Genomic DNA, 20,561 nt, shown 5'->3' with positions numbered 1-20,561 from the left:
CTGCATTTTTTAGCAGTGCAACACTCAAACTATGGGAGTGCAATTCCTAGATAGCAGCAGAGAAGGAGAGCTGCAGGATCCTAGTCAGAGAGGGACTCTCAGTGTTTTCAATTGTTAAAGGAGTTAAATAAGTGACCCTGTTTTTCAGATGGGGAAGCTGAGACACAGATGCTAGGTGACATGCTCAGGATCACACAACAAGTCAGTGGCAGGGCAGAGAATAGAATCCAGAGTACTTGACTCTCAACCCTACACTTCAGCCACAGGATATTGCTGACTCTGACAGCGTTGTTCAAGATGAACGTGTTGAAGAAATGTAAAATTGAAATTCTCATAAGAGCCCAAGTCTGATATAGTGCATGAAAACTATGGGTAGCAGAAAACAATATTAATCTTTTTATTTAATAAACAAATGTGTGTGTTTACATCCAGTTTAGATAGTGACTCACCTACTTAAAGGGTGGGTGAGGACTAATATCTCTAACAATAAAAGCTTAATGGAACCAGGATGTGTGATTCCTAGAAAATTAACGAGATATTTTGTCAATTTTATTCCAGACTTCATTTGTCAGGATATGCAGTGTCCAGTGACAAGCTAAAAGAATTTTTTGACAAATTAACTATGCCACAGGTGACAGATCAGGAAAATGTTAATTTAACAGCCCCTTTGTGCTAAATGCCTACCAGATTTATTGAAGGCTATTAAGGAAACTCCAAATGGTAAGGCCCCTGGCCCTGAATGGATTTTCCATTGAATTTTATACAAAATCTATTAATACGTTTGATGCTACTTTTTTGAATATGGATAATCATGCTTTATTTCTTGGGTCACCTGAGCCTTTATAGCTATAATCCACTTCTCTAGTTGGGACCAAAATCCACGCTCACAATATTGACTGTAATCTGGATCTGAACGATTCCTCCTGAACAACCTCAGCAAGACAGTGATAACTTGTGATTGCTGTAGCTAAATTCAGTATGGCTAGATCTTTGACTCCTGGGCACAGTCCAAAAATTACCTCTCTCTGTTCAACCCCATCACATGGTCCTGTCTTCCTATGCTTTGCACAGGCAAGTAATTGAGACTGATAGAGCCGCTTGCATGAGTAGTATTTTGCAGGATCGGTCTAAGCACATGAATCTATTCACCCATATAGAAGCATTCCCAGGCACGGGCCAAATGCTTCTGCGGGATCCAGACGCACTGGAGTTATGCATGTTCAGGCTTAGTTCATCTAGTCCAGTATCTTTTCTGACATTGGCCAATACCTGGTGCCCCAGAGGGAGGTGCAAGAATCCTTATGCCCTTGAGTTAGTGATTGGCCTATGCCCTGACATCGTCAGCTACCCCATCCTCTTTAAATGTTTTCATTTAAAAACATCCCATTTCTAGTCCTTGTAGTTGTAAAGATAACCTACCAATTGTGAATCTTGCATACTCCCTCTTCATAGGGCACGTAATAAACAGGGGAAATTTTTCAGACATTTTCTACCATCGCTAATAGCAGGTTCAGCTCCACCGGCATTAACAGAGTTGAGAACCCTAGTGGATATGAGACAGCACTCTTCTAAGCCCCATGTCCTGTGCCTCTTAAGTGTTTGTGTTAAAGGATTCAGGGATGTCTGTAGTGGATGGTGCTAGACAAAATCTCTAATGAAGTATAATATGAGAGAGAGATTTGGGGGAAGAGAAGATATGTTGGGAATGATTGAACACAATCTGTAGAGAGATGATTAGGGAAGGGGGAGAGAGAAGGGACAGATGAAAAGACACTGAGGGCAATGCAGGAAAAGTTACCCATGATGTGTGATGGAGAAGAAGAGAATGTAGTAGCAGCAAGAAGGAGAAAGGTCTGACACAAGCATGAGAGATGGCATAATTTGAAATGTATTGTACAAGACGTTTATCAACTGTTATATTATTATTATTATTATTATTTTATTATTATTATACAAATAAACAGCACACTGATGAAATCCTGGGGCCAGTGAAATCAAAAGGGAAAACTTCATTGGCTTCATGAGGCGAGGATTTCACTCCACAATGGTCTTACTCTTTTTTTAAATTGCAGTACACATAGCAGTGCAGGTATTTTACATCCTGGCTAGTTAAATATAAGGTGGATGATCAGGCCCATATGGGCCTGTTAAAATGTCTGTTGTTTGGATTAAGAGCAGAGATAATGTAGTAGTGGCTAAGGGAATAGTGTCTCCCCTTTCGTCTTTTGATTGAAATACCACTACCTGCCCTCCGCTTCAGAGTGTAACATTTGGGCTCAGCAGCAGAGAAGGAACTGAGGGGGGGTCAGACTGCATAGCGCTATTTATACTACCTGTGCACAATGTGGGGCAGGGGAGGTGCGCATGTGCAGTCCCACGGGCATGGCTATTGAAGATCTGACTCCAGACGCAAACCTACAGTAGAGCACCCCGGGGAGACGCATCTCAAAGAACCTCAGTTACTGCACAAGCTGAGTAGCCCTCTCTTCTCAACCAGGGGTACGCAGAAGTCTTCCAGGGGGTACATCCACTCATCTAGATATTTGCCTAGTTTTACAACTGGCTACATAAAAAACACTAGCGAAGTCAGGACAAACTAACATTTCATACAGACAATGACTTCTTTATACTGCTCTGTGTACTACACACTGAAATGCAAGTACAATATTTAGATTCCAATCTATTTATTTTTTAATTATATGGTGTAAAATGAGAAAGTAAGGAAGTTTTCAGTAATAGTATACTGTGACATTTTTATATTTTTATGTCTGATTTTTGTAAGCAAGTAGTTTTTAAGTGAGGTGAAACTTGGGGGTACATAAGGCAAATCAGATTTCTGAAAGGGGTACAATAGTGTGGAGAGGTTAAAAGTATTGTTCTGTTGGGGGATGGGCTGAAGACGTGGCAGTTTGTGTCTTGGAGAGTAAAAGGTCTGTGAGGGGACATGAGAACACTGGAATACCACTAAATGATTTTAATACCTTCCCTAGTTGTTTTTATCTTGGAGTGAAAATGTAAAAATTTACACTTAATTAAAAACCTTTACTTGAATGTGTCTGTTTCCTCCACATTGACAGCCCTTACCAGTGTGCCTAGCAGAGGGCCAAGCGTTATCCAGATAAACTTACGGTCCTGTTCATATTTTATTAAATTCTTCTGAATCTAGCCATGTTCTTTCTTTTAAACAGATATGTCCAGTTTCTTCTGTACCTTGAGTACGTGAGGGAAGGAGATTGCTATACTTATAACTTTAAAAAAATTATTCAACTTCATTGTGTTTGGGCAGTTTTCACAATACTTCCATGCTAATCTACAATGAATGTAAAAATACTTCTTTTATTTTTAAGTTACTCTTACTTCTGTAACTTAAAATTATATTGACGTGTCCAATGATTTTATAACAAGAACATGTTTTATACTCCCAGCCAAGGTGTCCAATATTGAATCCTCTTATTCCGTTACTTAAAGCCAGAATTCCTAATGATTAATTCTAATGGTGGTTTCTCTTCTTGGTATAAAGCAAGGATATTATCCTCATGTCCGTTAATTTGTGGGAGGGAATTGTGAAATCTTTTTGCCACTTAAAAGATTATTAGCTTAAAAATAGAGTCCTATCAGCTATAGATTAAACATTTTTCTTCTAACACAAACTTTATAGATCTTTGTTGCTATATTCTTTTTTTTTTAATTAAGTCTTAATCTCCCTGGTGCCAAATAGATTTTTTTTTTAATACAATAAAATGCAATGATACCAGTTAATACTTCTTGGTTGTCTCCAAATAGTTTTAAATGGTTAGAAGTGGGCTCCGATATATATTGGTTTTGGACTTGCCTTGACATATAGAAATCATCCTTTATTTATTCTTAATCAACAATTAACTTCCATGTCTGTTTTATGATCCTGTTTCCTGCTGAAGTGAAGAGGTGATTGTTGTCCATTTGACTTAGGTACAGCCATCATATAGGTTTCTCATGGTTGGAAAAAAGTGTAGTGTCTGTTACCATTCAGTGTAATCTTCTTGCTATGGGGCAATGTTTCTGAAATGTTTGCATTTGTAAGATTCATGCATGTTATGTGTAGTTAATTTATGTTCTATAAGTATCTGCTGGCAGGCCTGCCTGACTCCTAGCCATGATGCCCAACTCTCCTTCCTTCCTTTCTGTTTTGATGTGGAAGCCAGATTCCACTTCTTCCCCCTTTTTATATACCCTGGGGGAGAGAGACTCCTGCATGTTCACCCTTTAGATTTTTGTCCACCAGAGTGGCAACCCTTGGACTTGCTTCTGAGACTACCAACAGCATCCATGTATAGTCAAAGAGGGTGGGGATGAGGAGGAGAGGAAATGAGACAGGCCATCTTGAGGTAAGCTGGAGGAAGGCCATCGAGCATTTAAAAACAAAGTGCGGTTTTGAACTGTATCCTGAAATGATTGGGGACCAGGGTGATGTGGTTGGGCTTCTTTGTACCCTTGAGATAACCGACAACAACATCCTGCATGTGCCAGAGTCTGGGCAAATGGGATGCTGTTGAGAAGGGAAATGCTGCAATTGAGGTCAGAGGGGATTAAGGCAGTGCCATACGCAGTATTGCAACAGTCAGTTGTGATAGGTGAATTTGCAGGGGTAGGAGCTGAGGACAGAAGCAGAAGTTTAGAGTCAAGGATAATGCTAAAGTTGAAGACTGTGGTGGGAAGTTGCTTTGGGAACATAGGTAGGGTTTATAATCATTCTTTATTGAAGGTCTTGTGGTGGAAATGTTGAATGTTTCCATAAATGGTTTTCAGTTCTCATAGGAAGTTGCATTAGATCACTGCTCTTGTGAAACTAATCTTTCACATTTGTTTATACAAAGGCATTTATTGATTAAACAAATAGCATAAAAGAACTGAAATTATTTAAACTTGCATCGTAATTCCACATAGAAAGTTACAGCAGTACATTTTAGTTCTAGCTACTGTAATGAACATAAGAACCCATACTTAGATCAGACCATTGGTCCATCTAGCCCAGTATCCTGTCTTCTGACAGTGGACAGTGCCGGATTCATCACAGGGAATGAACAGAACAGGACAGTTTATTGAGTGATCCAACCTCTGTCATCCTGTCGCAGCTTCTGGCAGTAGGAGTTTTAGGGACACCTAGAACATGGGGTTGCATCTCTGTCCATCTTGTGTAATAACCATTGATGGACCTATCCTCTATGAACTTAACTAATTCTTTTTTGAACCCAGTTATACTTTTCCCCTTCACAACATCCCATGACAATGAGTGCCACAGGTTGACTGTGCGTTGTATGAAGAAATACTTCCTTATGTATGTTTTAAACCAGCTCCCTATTAATTTCATTGAGGGACCCCTGGTTCTTGTTATGTAAGGGGCAAATAATACTTCCTTGTTCACTCCCCCTTCTGCCCCCCCCCCCCCCGCAACCTCCATCATATCTCCCCTTAGTCATCTCTTTTCTAAGGTGAACATTCCAATCTTTTTAATCTTTCCTCATACGGAAGCTGTCCCATACCCCTAATCACTTTTGTTGCCCTTCTCTGTACTTTTTCCAATTCTAATGTATCTTTTTTAAGACGGGGTGACCAGAACTGCATGCAGTATTCAAGGTGTGGGCATACTATCAATTTATATAGTGGCATTATATTTTCAGTCTTATTATCTATCCCTTTTCTAATAGTTCCCAACATTGTTAGCTTTTTTGACTGCCACTGTAATTGAGCAGACGTTTTCAGAAAACTGTCCACAGTGACTCCAAGATCTTTCTTGAGGGGTGATTTAGACCCCATCATTTTGTATGTATAGTGGAGATTGTTTTCCAATGTGCATTACTCTGTATTTATCAACATTGAATTTCATCTGCCATTTTGTTGGCCAGTCACCCAGTTTTGTGAGACCCCTTTGTAACTCTTCCCAGTCAGCTTTGTAGTTGTACTGTCTGCAAACTTTGCCACTTCATTGTTTACCTCTTTTTACAGAGCATTATCAATAAGTTGAACAGCACTGGTCCCAGTACAGATCCTTGGGGACCCCCTCCACTGTGAAAATTGACCATTTATTCCTACACTTTTTTTTTCTTATCTTTTAACCAGTTACTAATCCATGAGATTATCTTCCCTCTTATCCCATGGCTGCCTACTTAGCTTAAGAGGCTTTGGTAAGGGACCTTGTCAAAGGCTTTCTGAAAGTCCAACCACACTATATCCCCTGGATCACCCTTGTCCACATGTTGTTGACCCTGTCAAAGAATTTTGATAGATTGGTGAGGCATGATTTCCCTTTACAAAAGCCATGCTAACTCTTCTTCAAAATATCGTGTTCATCTATGTGTCTAATAATCGTGTTCTTTAATATAGTTTCAACCAATTTGCATACACAAGAATCTAACCTACACAAGCTTTTGTTTTGTCTCTGTTTTACTGTGTCACTTATGTATTTTAATAAAATGTTTTTTCAACAGGGTCATATTGGTACAACTGCAACCAAAAAAATTGATGTCTACCTCCCATTGCACACAAGCCAAGACAAACTGCTGCCAATGACAGTTGTGACGATAGCAAATGCCAAGGTGCATGACCTGATTGGACTAATATGCTGGCAATACACGAGTGAAGGACGGGAACCCAAACTAAAGTACTGTTCTTTCTTTACTACTACTTGATCTCTGGTTTTCTCCTCTACAGATGTTTTTGCATAATTTGAAATGGATTTCCATGTCAATATTTTTATAAATAAGTCTTACAGGAACCACCTACATAGTTATCAATATTTCTTTGTGAGCAAAACACACACATCTATATCTATTTCTCTTTAATTTAAACTGTTGGGTACTAGATAATGATAAACATATGAATCCAGGGAAGTACAAATGAATCATAATTTTAAAACAGTCTATGTAATATTAAGATAAATCGCACCACTGTCGGCATCATTGGTAGGTGTTTTATTTTTATGTCTGACTTAGTTTTTGAACCACTTCTTAATGACCGAGGATCAAACAGAGGTGCATCAAATAAAATCTAGAAATGATCTGTAAGCCTTCTGATTTTGACAGTGGTGGCAAGAGTTGGTCAATATCTGAATATCTTTCCCTACTCCCTGCCCAACTCTACCTATAGAGTAGTAACAGGATGGCATAACTAAAATGGCATGCTGAGTATCTTGGAATGCTGTTTTAGTGATGTGTTTGAGATATAGCATGCTGCCACATAAACCAGGGGCGGCCAGCCTGTAGCTCCGGAGCCATATGCGGCTCTTCAGAAGTTAATATGCGGATCCTTGTACAGGCACCAAGACCGGGGCCGAAGCTATAGGCGCCAACTTTTGAATGTGGCGGGGGGTGTTCACTGCTTAACCCCTGGCTCTGCCACAGGCCCTGCTCCCACTCCATCCCTTCCCATGCCCTCGCTCCTCCCCCAGAGTCTTCTGCATGCCACGAAACAGCTGATCAGTTGGTGCGGGGAGGGAGGGGGAGGCACTGATTGGCGAGGCTGCTGGTTTGCAGGAGGCACGGTGGGTGGGGGAGGGGAGCTGATTGGGGGCTGCTGATGTATTACTGTGGCTGTTTGGCAACATACATTGGTAAATTCTGGCTCCTTCTCAGGCTCAGGTTAGCCACCCCTGATATAAACGATTACTAAATCACGCTGCATCCGTATGCAAAAGAGATCAGAGTTAAGCTTGTGTATGTAATCTGATCTTTTGAATGTGTAACTTTACAAATGTAATGTTCTTTTAATGTAGTCCTTAGTATTGAATAGACAAACTAGACCAATGTGTTTGTGAATGTCATTTTTTCAGTGTTTATAAAGAATTGACAACTATGGGGTTAAATGCAGTTAAGTTCTAAGACACCCTCCCTGCCCCCATCCTTCTGTGTAAGTGTTCAAAGACACCACTAAAATGAAGCTGAATATGTTGGCAAAAATGCCAAAGTAATCATAAAAATTCAATTTTATTTGAAACTGAATAATGCTTTATTCTTTAATTGAGAAATCACTGTATTGTGCACTAGGCCCTTATACTTATTACTAGAACTTGGCCTGAGTCACCTGTGCAATAAGAGATCAACAGATACTGTTGTTCTTAGAAATTCTTTACAGCTTCACTCTATCAATGGATTTTTCAGTATTTGCTATAATCCTTGCATATCCTTTGCTTGGGGTGGGAGGCATGAAGGGAAGGGGAGGCTGCCCCTAAATTTCTTAGGCTGAAAAATAGAATGTGTGCTGTCTTAGAATATTTCCTGTTGTATTATTTATTTATTTATTTAATTTATTTATTGGTAAAGGTAATGTTTTGATGATAGGTCATATGAGTTCAGTGAAATAGGTACTTCATAGCTTTTAATCTGGACATCTTTCATTATTTTAAAATGACACTGTAAAGTCTGGAAAAATACTTTCCCAGTATTTGCTGCATAACAAAGGATGAAATGATTATATACTGTAACAGAACCATCTCTGGTACAAAAGTAGTATAACAGAGTATAGTAGATGTTTCTATTTGTTAGGCTTCAGAGTAGCAGCCATGTTAGTCTGTATTCGCAAAAAGAAAAGGAGTACTTGTGGCACTTTAGAGACTATAATTTGTTAGTCTCTAAGGTGCCACAAGTACTCCTTTTCTTTTATTTTGTTAGTAAGTCAAAGTTCCAAGTCTGTTCCTTGGTCCTGGCATATTTCTTGGAAATGTTGCCCTTGCTACCATTTTTCAGGAATGGGTTTGTATTCATGAGTCCTCTGTTTATTTGTTCAGAGGTAGGATGAGAACTCTTTGGGCTTTCCTCCAATTCTAGCACAATTGGAGGGACACGACAGTAGGTGAGGGGGTGAGAGAGAGAGAGAGAGAGAAAGGTTATTTGGATTTACATTCAGATGCTTTTATTTTGGATCCTTGATTATTGGCTGCCTTCTGTATTGTAGAGAGAGAGCAGCATAGGGAAGTGGACCTTCTCCCAGATAGTTTCATGGAGGTTGTTGATTTGGCTCAGTTGTTCCTTACAGCTCTTTTGAATGAACAGATGTGATATTCAGGTCTTTGATGTATTAAAGATTTCAGTGTTCTGACACTGGTGAAGAAGTGTAGAAATAATTGTAGACACTGCCATTTCACTTGCCAGTGTTAATTGCCATTTTCTATTTGTTAAAATATTTGTTGATCAAGAAGGTGATTGTTGTGTATTACTGTATTTTAAACGTGCGAGATGCAACCAGTATCAAAGTATCTTTTTAAGAACACATTACGCATCATATTGACCAATGTCAGCAAGTAAAAAGTATCCCATAAAATTAAAATAAAATACCAGTGTCCTCAGAAAAAGGCTTGTGTCCTGGAAGTAGTCAAACTTCAACTCTGTTGGACCAGTGGGAGGAGGTGAATGTCCGTGTCTGTCTTGGGGTGTGATCGCTGACTAGGAATGAGCTTGGGCAGGAATGCTGTCAAATGCCACCAGATCCCACTGCAAGGAGAATAGTATTAGTGGGAAAGCTGGGGGACATTGGAACCCACTCTCCATGTAGTACATCAGAACCTGGACTTGGGGGTTCAGGGAAAGGGCAAAGTCTCAACATTTCAATATGATTTTTAAGTATTTTTCTTTGTTCTCATTTTTCTTTGATTCATTTTGTCAGAGCAGCTCAATGCCTGTCCATCAGCAAGGGTCAGTTTAACTCTGTTGCTATACAGAATTAATCTCTAAATGAGGGAATGCATATAACTAAGGTTTTGTAGATATTATCATTTATTTTATTGTCACTTATATTATCGTAGCACTTATGAGCTCTAGTCATGGACCAAGACCCCGTTGTGCCAGGCGCACAGGAAAAAAAGACAGTTTCTGCCCCTACAAGGCAGCCATTGGTTACAGAGACCAGTGAGGAAACAATGAAACTGTGTTTTTCAGTGTGGATATTCTCCCTTTCATTTTGTTTGCTCTAGAGCTAGTCATTTTACAGATAAAGGGAAGAGAGTGAATATCAATTTGAAGAAAGCATTAAAAGTTGTGTGGGTTATACTAATTTGTAATCTTGTATAAAAATACAGAAAATAGGCATACCTGCTAATCAAACTAGGATAGAAGAATGAAGAGCGTGCAAACCTATTAATTGTGAAACTGCAGCCCCCACCTTCAGGAGAACAATATTTTGCTGTCAGTTTCTTTATCCTAAAATGTAGACCTAATAATCCACAATAAGTGAGCTGTAGTTGACAGATCTGAGGATGTGCTGTATCCAGTTTTGCCTGCCATTTGGTAGTTTTGTCTCTGTTCAGTGTCTCTTGATATGGGAAAAACTTGACAGTGTTAGCAACCCTGTCTCTGGCCTCTTCTATATATGAACTTCAGAATCATAACCCACTGGACCATTCTGTTGCTAACCAGATATGTTCTGCTGATTCTGTCTTCAAAAAGCATGTGGAAATAAAAATGGGGGTACAAAAAATTTCAGAACCACAGATTTATTTGTTTTAGATTTTTAAAAACCTATAATTTGGTACTCACTGCAGTTAATTCTTCATTCTGTCTACAATAAACTCAGATTTTGAGGACCTTCAACATTTTCAGATACATTTAGCTGAAATTTGGGGTTTAATCTTATCACAGTGTACATGAATTTACATGCTGGATTAAAAATGTGTAAAATTTGTACCAACTAGACTTGTTTTTTCCATAGGTTACCCACAGCAGTGTACTTACGAAATATAATATACAGCTTCACTAATAATTGTTAGAACCTAATCTATTTTATGCTAATATCATGTGTTAATACCGGCTCATCAGGAACAGTGTATTAGCTCTGAAGCAATAGCAAGTGTATATACACGTGGTACAGTAGACTAAATTTTTCTGCAACTTAATATGTATGTGATAAAATATTTGCTCCAAAGTAACCTCCAGCGCTATAATTTCATTTATATTTTGCTTATCCTTTTTCACTGACAGTAAGATTTCCTTTTTTTTAAAAACAAACGCAAATGTGTACAACTAATGAAATTCTGACTTAGCTTCTAAAAATAAGAAGATTTCAGAGTTGGGTCTGAACCTATATTATTCCTCAAAAATCTTTGTTTGCTATTTGGGGACATCTGAAGCACGGTCAGTTTATGGCACGTGACAGATGTCATGTACTTGCAGGAGAGTAGGACACGTGGATTGAGAACAGCATTTCAGCATTGATGATTATGTTTTTGGCACTTTGGGATCTCTCTCAGACCATACTGAGTGTGGTGGTCTGATGCATGCCTGTATCTCCCCCTAGCTTTAATGGGAATTATGCACATGTGGCAAGTACAAAACAGACATTTTAATGTTGTTTATACAGAGCCATAAACGTATGTACATTAGGAGAGTTGTGCCAAACAAATAGTTCCTGCCTCAGAAGGGCTAGCAGTCTAAGGGCAGAGACAGGAATGGCTCAGAACAATATAGTACAAAGATTAGTGCCAGGTGGGCTTTCACACTGGAATGTGTCATGGAATGAGGGGTGGGGAGGGGCTGATTTTTTATTAGCTTTATTAAAAGGAGGATAGTGAGTGTGCAGAGCTACACTATAGTATGTTAATAGAAATACAATTCTGTCTAGATAGATAGTCCTGTATATTTCTAAATTCTGTTGCCAGTCCTACCTTTGATCAATTTTCCTAAAGTTTACTGCTGTGTTCTTGAAGAAGTTTAAAATTAGTTCTACAACAATGTATAAGTTCTTCATAACAGTTGAGAGGCTCATAAAATTTTTTTACAACATTACAGAATTTACAAAATTTATAGTGACAAACATTGCTAGATTGTTAGCCATCCATTCAGCAAATTTACAGTTTACATTGATATTAATGTGTCATTATTACCTATTTTCTATAATAAATATCTTAGACATGACAGTATGTATATAGATCACCTGGAGTAAGCGCTCTCAGTAAGCACAGTTGCAACCAAAGGTTTGTGAATTAGTTGAGAAAATTGCAAATCAGGTAGTCAGCGAAATAACTCATTGTCACATCCAATCAATAAACTTTGTAAATCAACTCATTTAATTCAAAAAATGATCTATATAGATCAAGCGACCAATTAAACAATTAGCATATACTTTTCAATTAATTAATTTAAGCATCAATCATGCAATTAAATCTCCAAATTTAAACTGAAGAGTTTAGAAACATACTGCCATGTGAACACTGAGGCTATACTACATGCCTCTAGAATAAGACTGAACGCTGGACGACTTGCAGTTAAAAAAATAAATAAAAAATATTAGAACTGAACAATATAAGTGTTAGTGTTTAAATTTTAATATGATAAATATGATCATGAGCCAATATTATTATGTTTTGTGTATATAGAGCTAGATCTCTGTGATTCTAGCCTGTGGAAAGAAACTGGTTTAGCGCTCTTCTCCCCCCCAAACCGCCACCCCAGCATATGCCTGAGAACTTGTGTGTATTTATTTCAGGCATTAATGCATAATAATGTTAACTACTTTCATTGATTGGGCTGTATAGGACTTAAAAGGTGTTTTTGTAGTTTGCTTTCCACCATAATAATAGTTTACATTGAACACAAATCCTTGACTTTTCATGTAGATATTCCCTTAACGTATTTTTGTTGCACTGATTACATGTGTGTCCATACTGCACCATATGAGTACGTTTTTATAGGTAAGAGTTTTTTCAGTTACTAGATCTAAAACAGAAGAACATAGACATTGCTCGTTCAGATTTCATTCTAAAAATGTAACTGTCACCTAATAAAATATGTTTTCACAAATGGAAGAAATATTACTGACACTTTGTCAAGTCATATAACTTCTACAGATTTAGGAATATTTTAATTGCTGGTCTGTCATTATTTTGCATACAAATGAGTTAATGTGAAGCTGTTCTGCCTTATTTGGATATTTTTTTATTACTGCTTTATCACATAATTATGCTACTAAAGGTTTTGAGGCTTGAAGCTGTTTATAAATATTGTAAATAGTGTATTTAAAGTGTTTTGATTTCTACACCACAGAAGTCTGCTGGCTTATTCTAAACAGCATTCAGCAATTGACACTGGACCATAGAATTTAGCTGGCTATGTAGCTTCCCAAAATAAACTTGCTCTTTGTTTGTTTCAGTGACAATGTCAATGCCTACTGTCTCCATATTGCTGAGGACGATGGTGAGGTTGACACTGACTTTCCACCCTTGGATTCCAATGAACCCATTCATAAATTTGGCTTCAGCACTCTAGCATTGGTTGAAAAGTATTCTTCTCCCGGGCTGGCAGCTAAACAGTCACTCTTTGTTCGAATGTGAGTATTGACAACAGCTTTCTAAATTATCTTAACATCTGAGCATAGAGTCTAGGAAACACTTCTTTTCTGCTCTGCTCTGCTCTGCAGCATTTGAACTTTGTAAAACTCAGATTTCAGGTGTATTTGAGAATCTTCATAAGTAGAATACACAATCCTGTACAGGTTATGCAAAAAAGAAATGCAGTTCAGGCCTTCAGTATTACCTTTTCTCATAATGGCTAAAATCCAAAAGACAATATCTTTCTGGTTCTAAAACTGCAGAGAAAAATAAGCCACTCAGTATGAATCACATACAAGGTGTTGGACTCTTTTGTGCCTCTGCTACTAATAAATATTGGGGGATTTTCACATTTTTGAGTTTATAATATTGAGTTCAGTCTGTGCACACCACTCCTTTGCGAAAAGTAATTTATTTTATAACTGAAAATGTAATATATTTTGAATTGCAAATTAAATAATACACTGTCATCATACAGTAGTTGTAAGAGAACCAAGCTTCTGGAGGCACTTCAACTTTGGCCTAGCACCTAAATGATACAATTATTTCCAGCTCTGTTATGCATGGAATTTTTACTCAGTGCAGAAAGAAATAACTTAACACTGTTCAACACTGTGCATCGTAGCTGTTGTATGTTTGGTGTAAAATGCAGGTCAGTCATTACAGCATCAATTAGTATCATAAGCCCTACGTAAAGGAGACACAAATTTTGTTTGCGGATGTTTGGGTCCTTCAGGAAGAAAGTGATAAAAGATTTTTCCTTAATATTGGAAGTGCTTTATTCCGTAAAATATTGGTGTTTGGCCCCTATTCACAAACATACAGATGCTTCCAGTTATGTGTTATCCCAAATGCAAATAAGATGTATTATGTAGTTATGATTACTTTTTGGTATAATCCCAACTGTGTGCTCTGTGCCTTGCTGACAGGTATGAAGATTCCTACCCCAAAGAGCTTTCTCAGAAACCCATGCATTAACCTCATATTGACTCCTCCAGTGGAGCCAAAGTCCCTTATTCTGCCCAGACTGTTTCATTAGGCTGCATGCAGCTGTGATGTCCATTGAGAGACAGCTCAGTTTGCCCTCCCTGGTACTTTGCTTTGGTGGGAGAGGTGGGCTCCCCTGGACTCATAGTCAAACCTTGTTTGTTACCTGTATGTCCAATTACTTACGGCAGAGTAGTATGTTAGCCGTATCATTGAGAGGCTGTAGTGATTCAACAGCTGCCTCTAAGGGAGACATCTAAGTGTTAATCATATTGTATAGTAGTATAGAACAGTGAAGAGCAGAGGATTTTCTTGCTTCCTTGTCATCTTTCCAATGCCAAAGTGACTTTCATAAAAGAATAGCATTCTGAAAGGTAAAGGTGGCCTCTGAACGACCAAGAGGAGGGACAAAGTAATCCAAAGCAAATTGTAATGCAATAGTACATAGAGATCCCACTCAGGACAAGTGCTTATCACGTTGGGCACCATACAAACATATAGGAAGGAATGGTTCCTGGCTCAAAGAGCTTGCAATCTAATACAAGGCAAGGCGTGACAAGTGAGGATGCCAAACAATAGGAGGAACCAGGGGAGAGAGAAAGAGGGTAACAGTAATAAGATCACATGAATACGCAGTCTAACCATGCACTCCGCTTGATGGTTTTGAGTCACATAAGTATTGCTGGTTTTTTAATTGTATGCTTGACCTAATCTTCAGTGGTTGGCTGATTTCTTGTAGGCATTGCTTCAGAGGTCTGGGAGGGATTTGAAAGAGAGAAGGTTTATAGCCTTATTGACTAGTTCAGGGAAGTATCCATGAAAAGAATGAAAGAAGTCAAGTTTATTCTTCTAAAGTGATAGGGTAACTCTCCACTCCAGAGCTGTGGGCAGGGTGTCTCACCTGTAAGGGAGTGGCTCTAGCTTTCACATAAAATATCCTGTGTGTCACAGCCATCCACTCACTAGAGGCTAAGCATTCTGCTAAGTCCACAGCAAAGAAAAGAATTCTTTTGCATGGCTCATTTGTGTGATGTGGAACTGTGCAAAATAAGAAATAGGCCAAAACAATAATGGACCTTGTAATAAGATGTGAAAGATTGCTTCATTTCCTCTTCGTTTCAGCTTCCACACACTTGCATAAAGTGCTGGAGTACGTTTGAAAGGATATGGTCATCTTAAATATTTGATTTAATTTTCTGACAAAGCATCCTTTAAATAGCATGTCCTGAATCTTTTTTTCAGAACATACTTTAAACAAAAATTGTATACCTTTTTTTGGCTCCGTTGCTGATGTTGAGGTGGTCTTTTCAGCAGGCTCAAGAGCAACAATACCAAACATGTTCAAAATATTCCTCCCTTCCTCTCTGTGGGTGCACATGCATAGTACCGCTTTGATTTCAGCTCTGCTGCTGCTGTTACTGATTAAAAACACTCTTGCGAGTTGTTTGGGAGAACATATTTGTTAGCTCCTATCAATGTAGTTGTATAGAAGTTCACAGGAAGTGCAACTGGCTAATCAACAGAACAGCGATATTAGCTGTTGACAAAGTGTTGTCAAATGCCTAAAGAAATAAAATGAAAAACATTAACAAATATTTTCCTCTAATGTTGGGGGTGAGGTGTCACTAGGTACAAACTTCTCAGCTTCAGATGTGACTTTTGAAGTTGATAGTGTCCCTTTGAACAAATAAAGTCTTAAGTGAACTTTCAGAAATCTCATCTGTTAAATGTGCATTGCTTTGAAGTGTTGTAGTATTCCAGCACCTGAAGTGTGGGAGTACTAGAGTACAGTGAAAGAAAAGCCAGAGCTGATGTGGGGGTAAATTAGTGGACTGTTCATTAGCTTGAGTCTTAGAGAAGCAACTGCGTTATTTCTTTTCATTCTGTGGTAATTGCAACCATTTTCATTGTCCAGATTGTCATTGTCCATAGAAATGGAATATATGCAGTCTGCATAATTTAGAATTTGTAAATCTCACTTAATTTCTTTTATGGCAATAGTTACTGTCTGGAGAGAATAACAGTTTTGTCTGTCTAAAATGACAGAAATAAGAAATAAAAGATGGAAGTCACTCATTGCCTGCTTTAAGATTTAAAAGGTCAGATAAATCAAATATGTGCATTTGCACTCTACAATGTCTGTCTCTTGAAATGGAACCAGAATAAGTTTTGTACCTGCAGAAATATATAGTAAGCACAGGTTTTAAAATGTAAAATTCATTAAATTTGATGTCTTTAAAATTCAGTAAAGAACTACAGTCATGTTTAAACCACATCAGATTTGTAATTGCTAGCTTAATAAGCACATTGTCAGTACATAACCAATAATAATGGGCTGGATCATCTTTCAGTAAAACTCACTGGGGTGCTAAGGGGGAGGAACTATCCCAGAGGAGCCCCTCGTGGAGTTCCTCCCCAGCATGGTAGAGCGATTTTAAATCAAGGCGATTTAAATCAATGGCTGAATTAAATTAAAGTTTAATTTAAATAATTTAAATCACTTGATTTTTTTAAACTTCTTATTTCAGTCATGTTGAGACTTTGTAAAACTAATTTGAAATTATGTACTATTGCAACTTTAGATTAAAAGTTCTAATTAAATTGTTTTTTAAATGCAACTACAGGGAGGGTATCTTATTTGAATTTTACAAAACTGCTACAGGCAAAAAACAAAACATTCAATTAAACCCCTGATCTGCTGCAAACACTTAAGCAGGGGATGTAACATTATTTCAATGGGACTACTCGTGTGCTTAAGTGTTTTCAGGATCAAGGGCTAAAATTTTTATTTTTATTAAAATTTATCTAAGCGTCAAAGTCGTCACCCTTCCACAACAAACCTGCTTTGGTGTTAACAATGAAATGTTATCTAAGCTTTCAGCGCATTAACAAAGTTACTGAGAAGTCTTTTAAACCCATAGGCCAAACTTTTCAAAAATAGACACCTAAAGGTAGGCTCCTAAATCCATATTTAAGCACCTGAGGGTGGGTTTTTTAAAAGCACCTAGGTGATTTAAGACCACGTTGCCCATTGACTTAGAACTGCACTCTCTGAGGAAGGACCATAGCTTGGTCAAATGGTTTAAAATGACTTGTGGAACTTCAGTGTATTTGCAAGGGGGTTGCAAATACACACAGGCTATTCATTTATCAGCTCTGTTTGAGGTTTGTTGTTCTCACAGTAAGGATGTTATTGAGGGCCCTGGACTTGTCTCTTTCAGTAAGATGAGCATTTTAAATGTGAAACTTATTATAAACTAAATCTATATAAAATTTCAGATTTTACTAACAATTTGGAAATTAAAGAAACAAATACAAAAAAAATCTGCTAGTAATTAAAGACTATAAAAAGGGAAGAAGGTAAATAACTAGCAATGTGTAAATTAAAAAAAAATAAAAATAAAATGTATATTTTTTTGATTAGTGATTTTTTTGTCCACTCCCTGCTCCCTAATCTTTCTAATGGGGATGGGGTGTAGCTGACACCCTTCCCCACTGCAAAATGAATGTTGGGGCCTGCCCCAAGCTGCAGGGTCCCTGGATGCCTCTGTCTCAACAGTAGCTCTGTGCCCCTGGCATCCCCACTCCTGCTAGTAGATGGCCTCTAACCATGGCTGTCCTAGGGACCCCTCTTCAGGAAAATTCCTACCCCAGAGTGGGCTCTGCAGGAAAGGTGGTAGCTTGGAGGACCATGAGCATCCTCCCCATCTCAACTCAGTACGGATTTGCTAACCCAGGCCACTTGTCTGCATGGCTTTTGAATGCCACAGGGTCCTGGGAGTAGGGGAAAGTGCAGTGCAGGCAACTGACTTTTATGCCCACCCTGCCCCAGGAGGGAGAGGGGGAGATCAGTGTACAAAGGTTGAGCTCAGCATACAGATCTTGGGGACACACTCAGATCCAATGATAATAAATACTGCTTGCTCAGGGAGACTAACCACACTCCAAAGTAATGTTTTTCCTAGGATATTAGGTAGACCAATTAAGCAAGGTGGATCAGCTGCTCCAAATTTTATATGGTGTAATGAAACCAATCAATTGAAAGCAGTAGCAGTTAGGAGATACTCCAATACATCCTAGCACTGGGTCTTCATTTGAACAAGAAAACTCTAGAAATGTAGGTATTGCCAGCTTCCTATGGATTAATTTAAAAAAAAAAAAAAAAAAAACCTGAACTCTCTAGAAATCTGTACCCACTACTGACTGGGGTTTGGGATCGACCTATAAATAATAAGAAAAGTTCTTTTCTGGCCATTACAAATACTCTTAACTGTAAAATAAATGAACTGCAGAGAGTTTTAAAGGCTGGGAGAGTTATTGAGTTACTAAAGTGGTTACTAAAGAGACCTTTTTATTAAATCAAAACCATCTTTAATTGCCAACCCTTCCATGTTACCAGAATCTGCCAGTGAACTGTTAGTGTCTCTTGATGGCTTAGGAACTTGTTTTACACAGAAAGCTAACTTTAATAGAGACGGCTTCTGGACTAACAGGAAATAAAACAAAATCAGTAATTGCTATCAATCTTTGCTAACAACTTTTCCAATAAGCAAAATGTCTGGGTGTTACTTAGTTGGACAAGAATTTGGTTGACAAATTACCCTAGAGAAATCTAATTTAAGACGGAAAAGATGATCAAAATTTGATGACTATAATCGAGTAATATTTCTGTAAACAAAAAGTGCAAGGATTATTTTTGAGATAGTTAATTTTGTATTTTTGGTGTGTGTGGTAATGATTTGTAAAATTGCTTATACTTCCTATTTTTAAAGGGATTTAGTTTAGATTCTACATCTTTTTCCTTTACTACTGTTGTAATGCATATAATTATATTCTTTTGTTTTGTCTCTCTCTCCTCACCTTAAAGTATTCTCAGATGCTACTATGTCAGGCTAGTGACTTGTAATGTTTATTAATACTGTATCACTTACTGGTGAAAAAACTTGATGCTTCTGAGAAACATGGCATTTGATTTCAAGATCTTGCCCATATTGTATGTTGAATACATTCTCAGCTGTTATGCAGTTCACTGAACTGACAATTATGGAACTTCACCTGGGACCCCATTTCAGCAGGACATATTTGAGCAGAAACAGTTTGCAGAACTTTATACCCTTAAACTCCTTGCCAAGGCAAACTCTTAGCCACTTGAGTTTGTTATAAATACCCAGTGGCAGTGGTTGGAAGTAGCCCATGGTGTGTTTTATGTTCTTAGCTGAATGTAAATGTCTTTGCGGTTATATAGAGTAGTAAATAATTGAGTTTGATTAGGGAGAGGGACCTCATTATGCCCCCACCTGTGCCCAGCTGGTAGGGGAGGGTGGAAATGAAGCCATTAGCTGTCTCTCTTACTGGCATCTGAAAGAGCTCAAATACATCTGTGTCTTATTTTCTTTTCTGGCACAATCAGTTGAGCAAGCTAAGCAGGCATGACCGAATTTGGCAAGTTCCAAGGACTCTGGCAAAGTTACACAAGGAAAAGTGGCTTCTAACTGCCCATTAGTCTAGCAAGTTATGATTTTAGAAAATGTCTGTTATGGAAAGGGATACTATGTCCAGTGTCAAACACTGCATTCTCAAACAATCAGCTTTGATGTCAATTTGAATTTGTCAGGTTGAGTCAAACAAAGCACTGGATTCATATAAATGTGAACTTTGTTAGCTGATGAAGTAATACCTGAAAGACTTACTTTAAATGAGACAAAGTTATTTAAAGTAATTCTGATACTACCCATTAGGATTTTCTTCTTCCTGAAAATTTTATTGTCACAGCTTGACATCTGTGACTAATGGCATTGTTCAGGAGTTGGTGATTCTGCTGCCATTTGGCTCCTAGATGAAATTTGGCATACAAGGCCTCTAGCCTGGAGCACGCTTTATGTTCCTGTTTTGTTCAAATTGCTTTGATCATTATGGATTCCCACCCACCCACCCCCCAAAGTTACACTAGCTTTATACCTGAGAGATTCAGATTAGAAACAATGAAATCATAGGAAGTCTTCCTTGTGGTGCATTTATGAATGCAATTCAGAGGTTATGGAAACTTCCTCCCAATAGTCCTATCCTTTGTTTTCATACCTGTACATATAACTTACAAAACATATTTTATCATGTGTATATAAAATGGATGATTTAACTGGGACTTGGTCCTGCTTTGAGCAGGGGGTTGGACTAGATGACCTTCTGGGGTCCCTTCCAACCCTGATATTCTATGATTCTATGATTCTATGATTCTATGAAAATGCAAATATATAAAGGTTAACTTAAAGTATTATCACAGTATGGC

The 20,561-nt window shown here is 38.1% G+C and overlaps 1 protein-coding gene across 8 annotated transcripts in view; it reads left to right on the top strand.

Moving 5' to 3' along the window:
- MAPKAP1 (MAPK associated protein 1) overlaps nucleotides 1-20,561 on the top strand; it is a 142,580-nt gene that overhangs the window by 52,350 nt on the left and 69,669 nt on the right. For all 8 annotated transcript variants that reach the window (XR_006275981.1, XR_006275983.1, XR_006275982.1 and 5 more), the window contains 2 exons: nucleotides 6,465-6,637; nucleotides 13,111-13,287. Coding sequence is in view for 4 of the 8 variants with exons in the window: in XM_043498597.1 (XP_043354532.1) it covers nucleotides 6,465-6,637; nucleotides 13,111-13,287 (350 nt within the window). In the remaining 4 variants the exon portion in view is untranslated. The remainder of the gene's footprint in view (nucleotides 1-6,464; nucleotides 6,638-13,110; nucleotides 13,288-20,561) is intronic.

This window comes from Dermochelys coriacea, chromosome 16 (genome assembly GCF_009764565.3).
Source record: "Dermochelys coriacea isolate rDerCor1 chromosome 16, rDerCor1.pri.v4, whole genome shotgun sequence".
NCBI lineage: Eukaryota > Metazoa > Chordata > Testudines > Dermochelyidae > Dermochelys > Dermochelys coriacea.
Note: the sequence above shows the minus strand (reverse complement) of the source record. Positions and strands in the feature narration are given on the sequence as shown.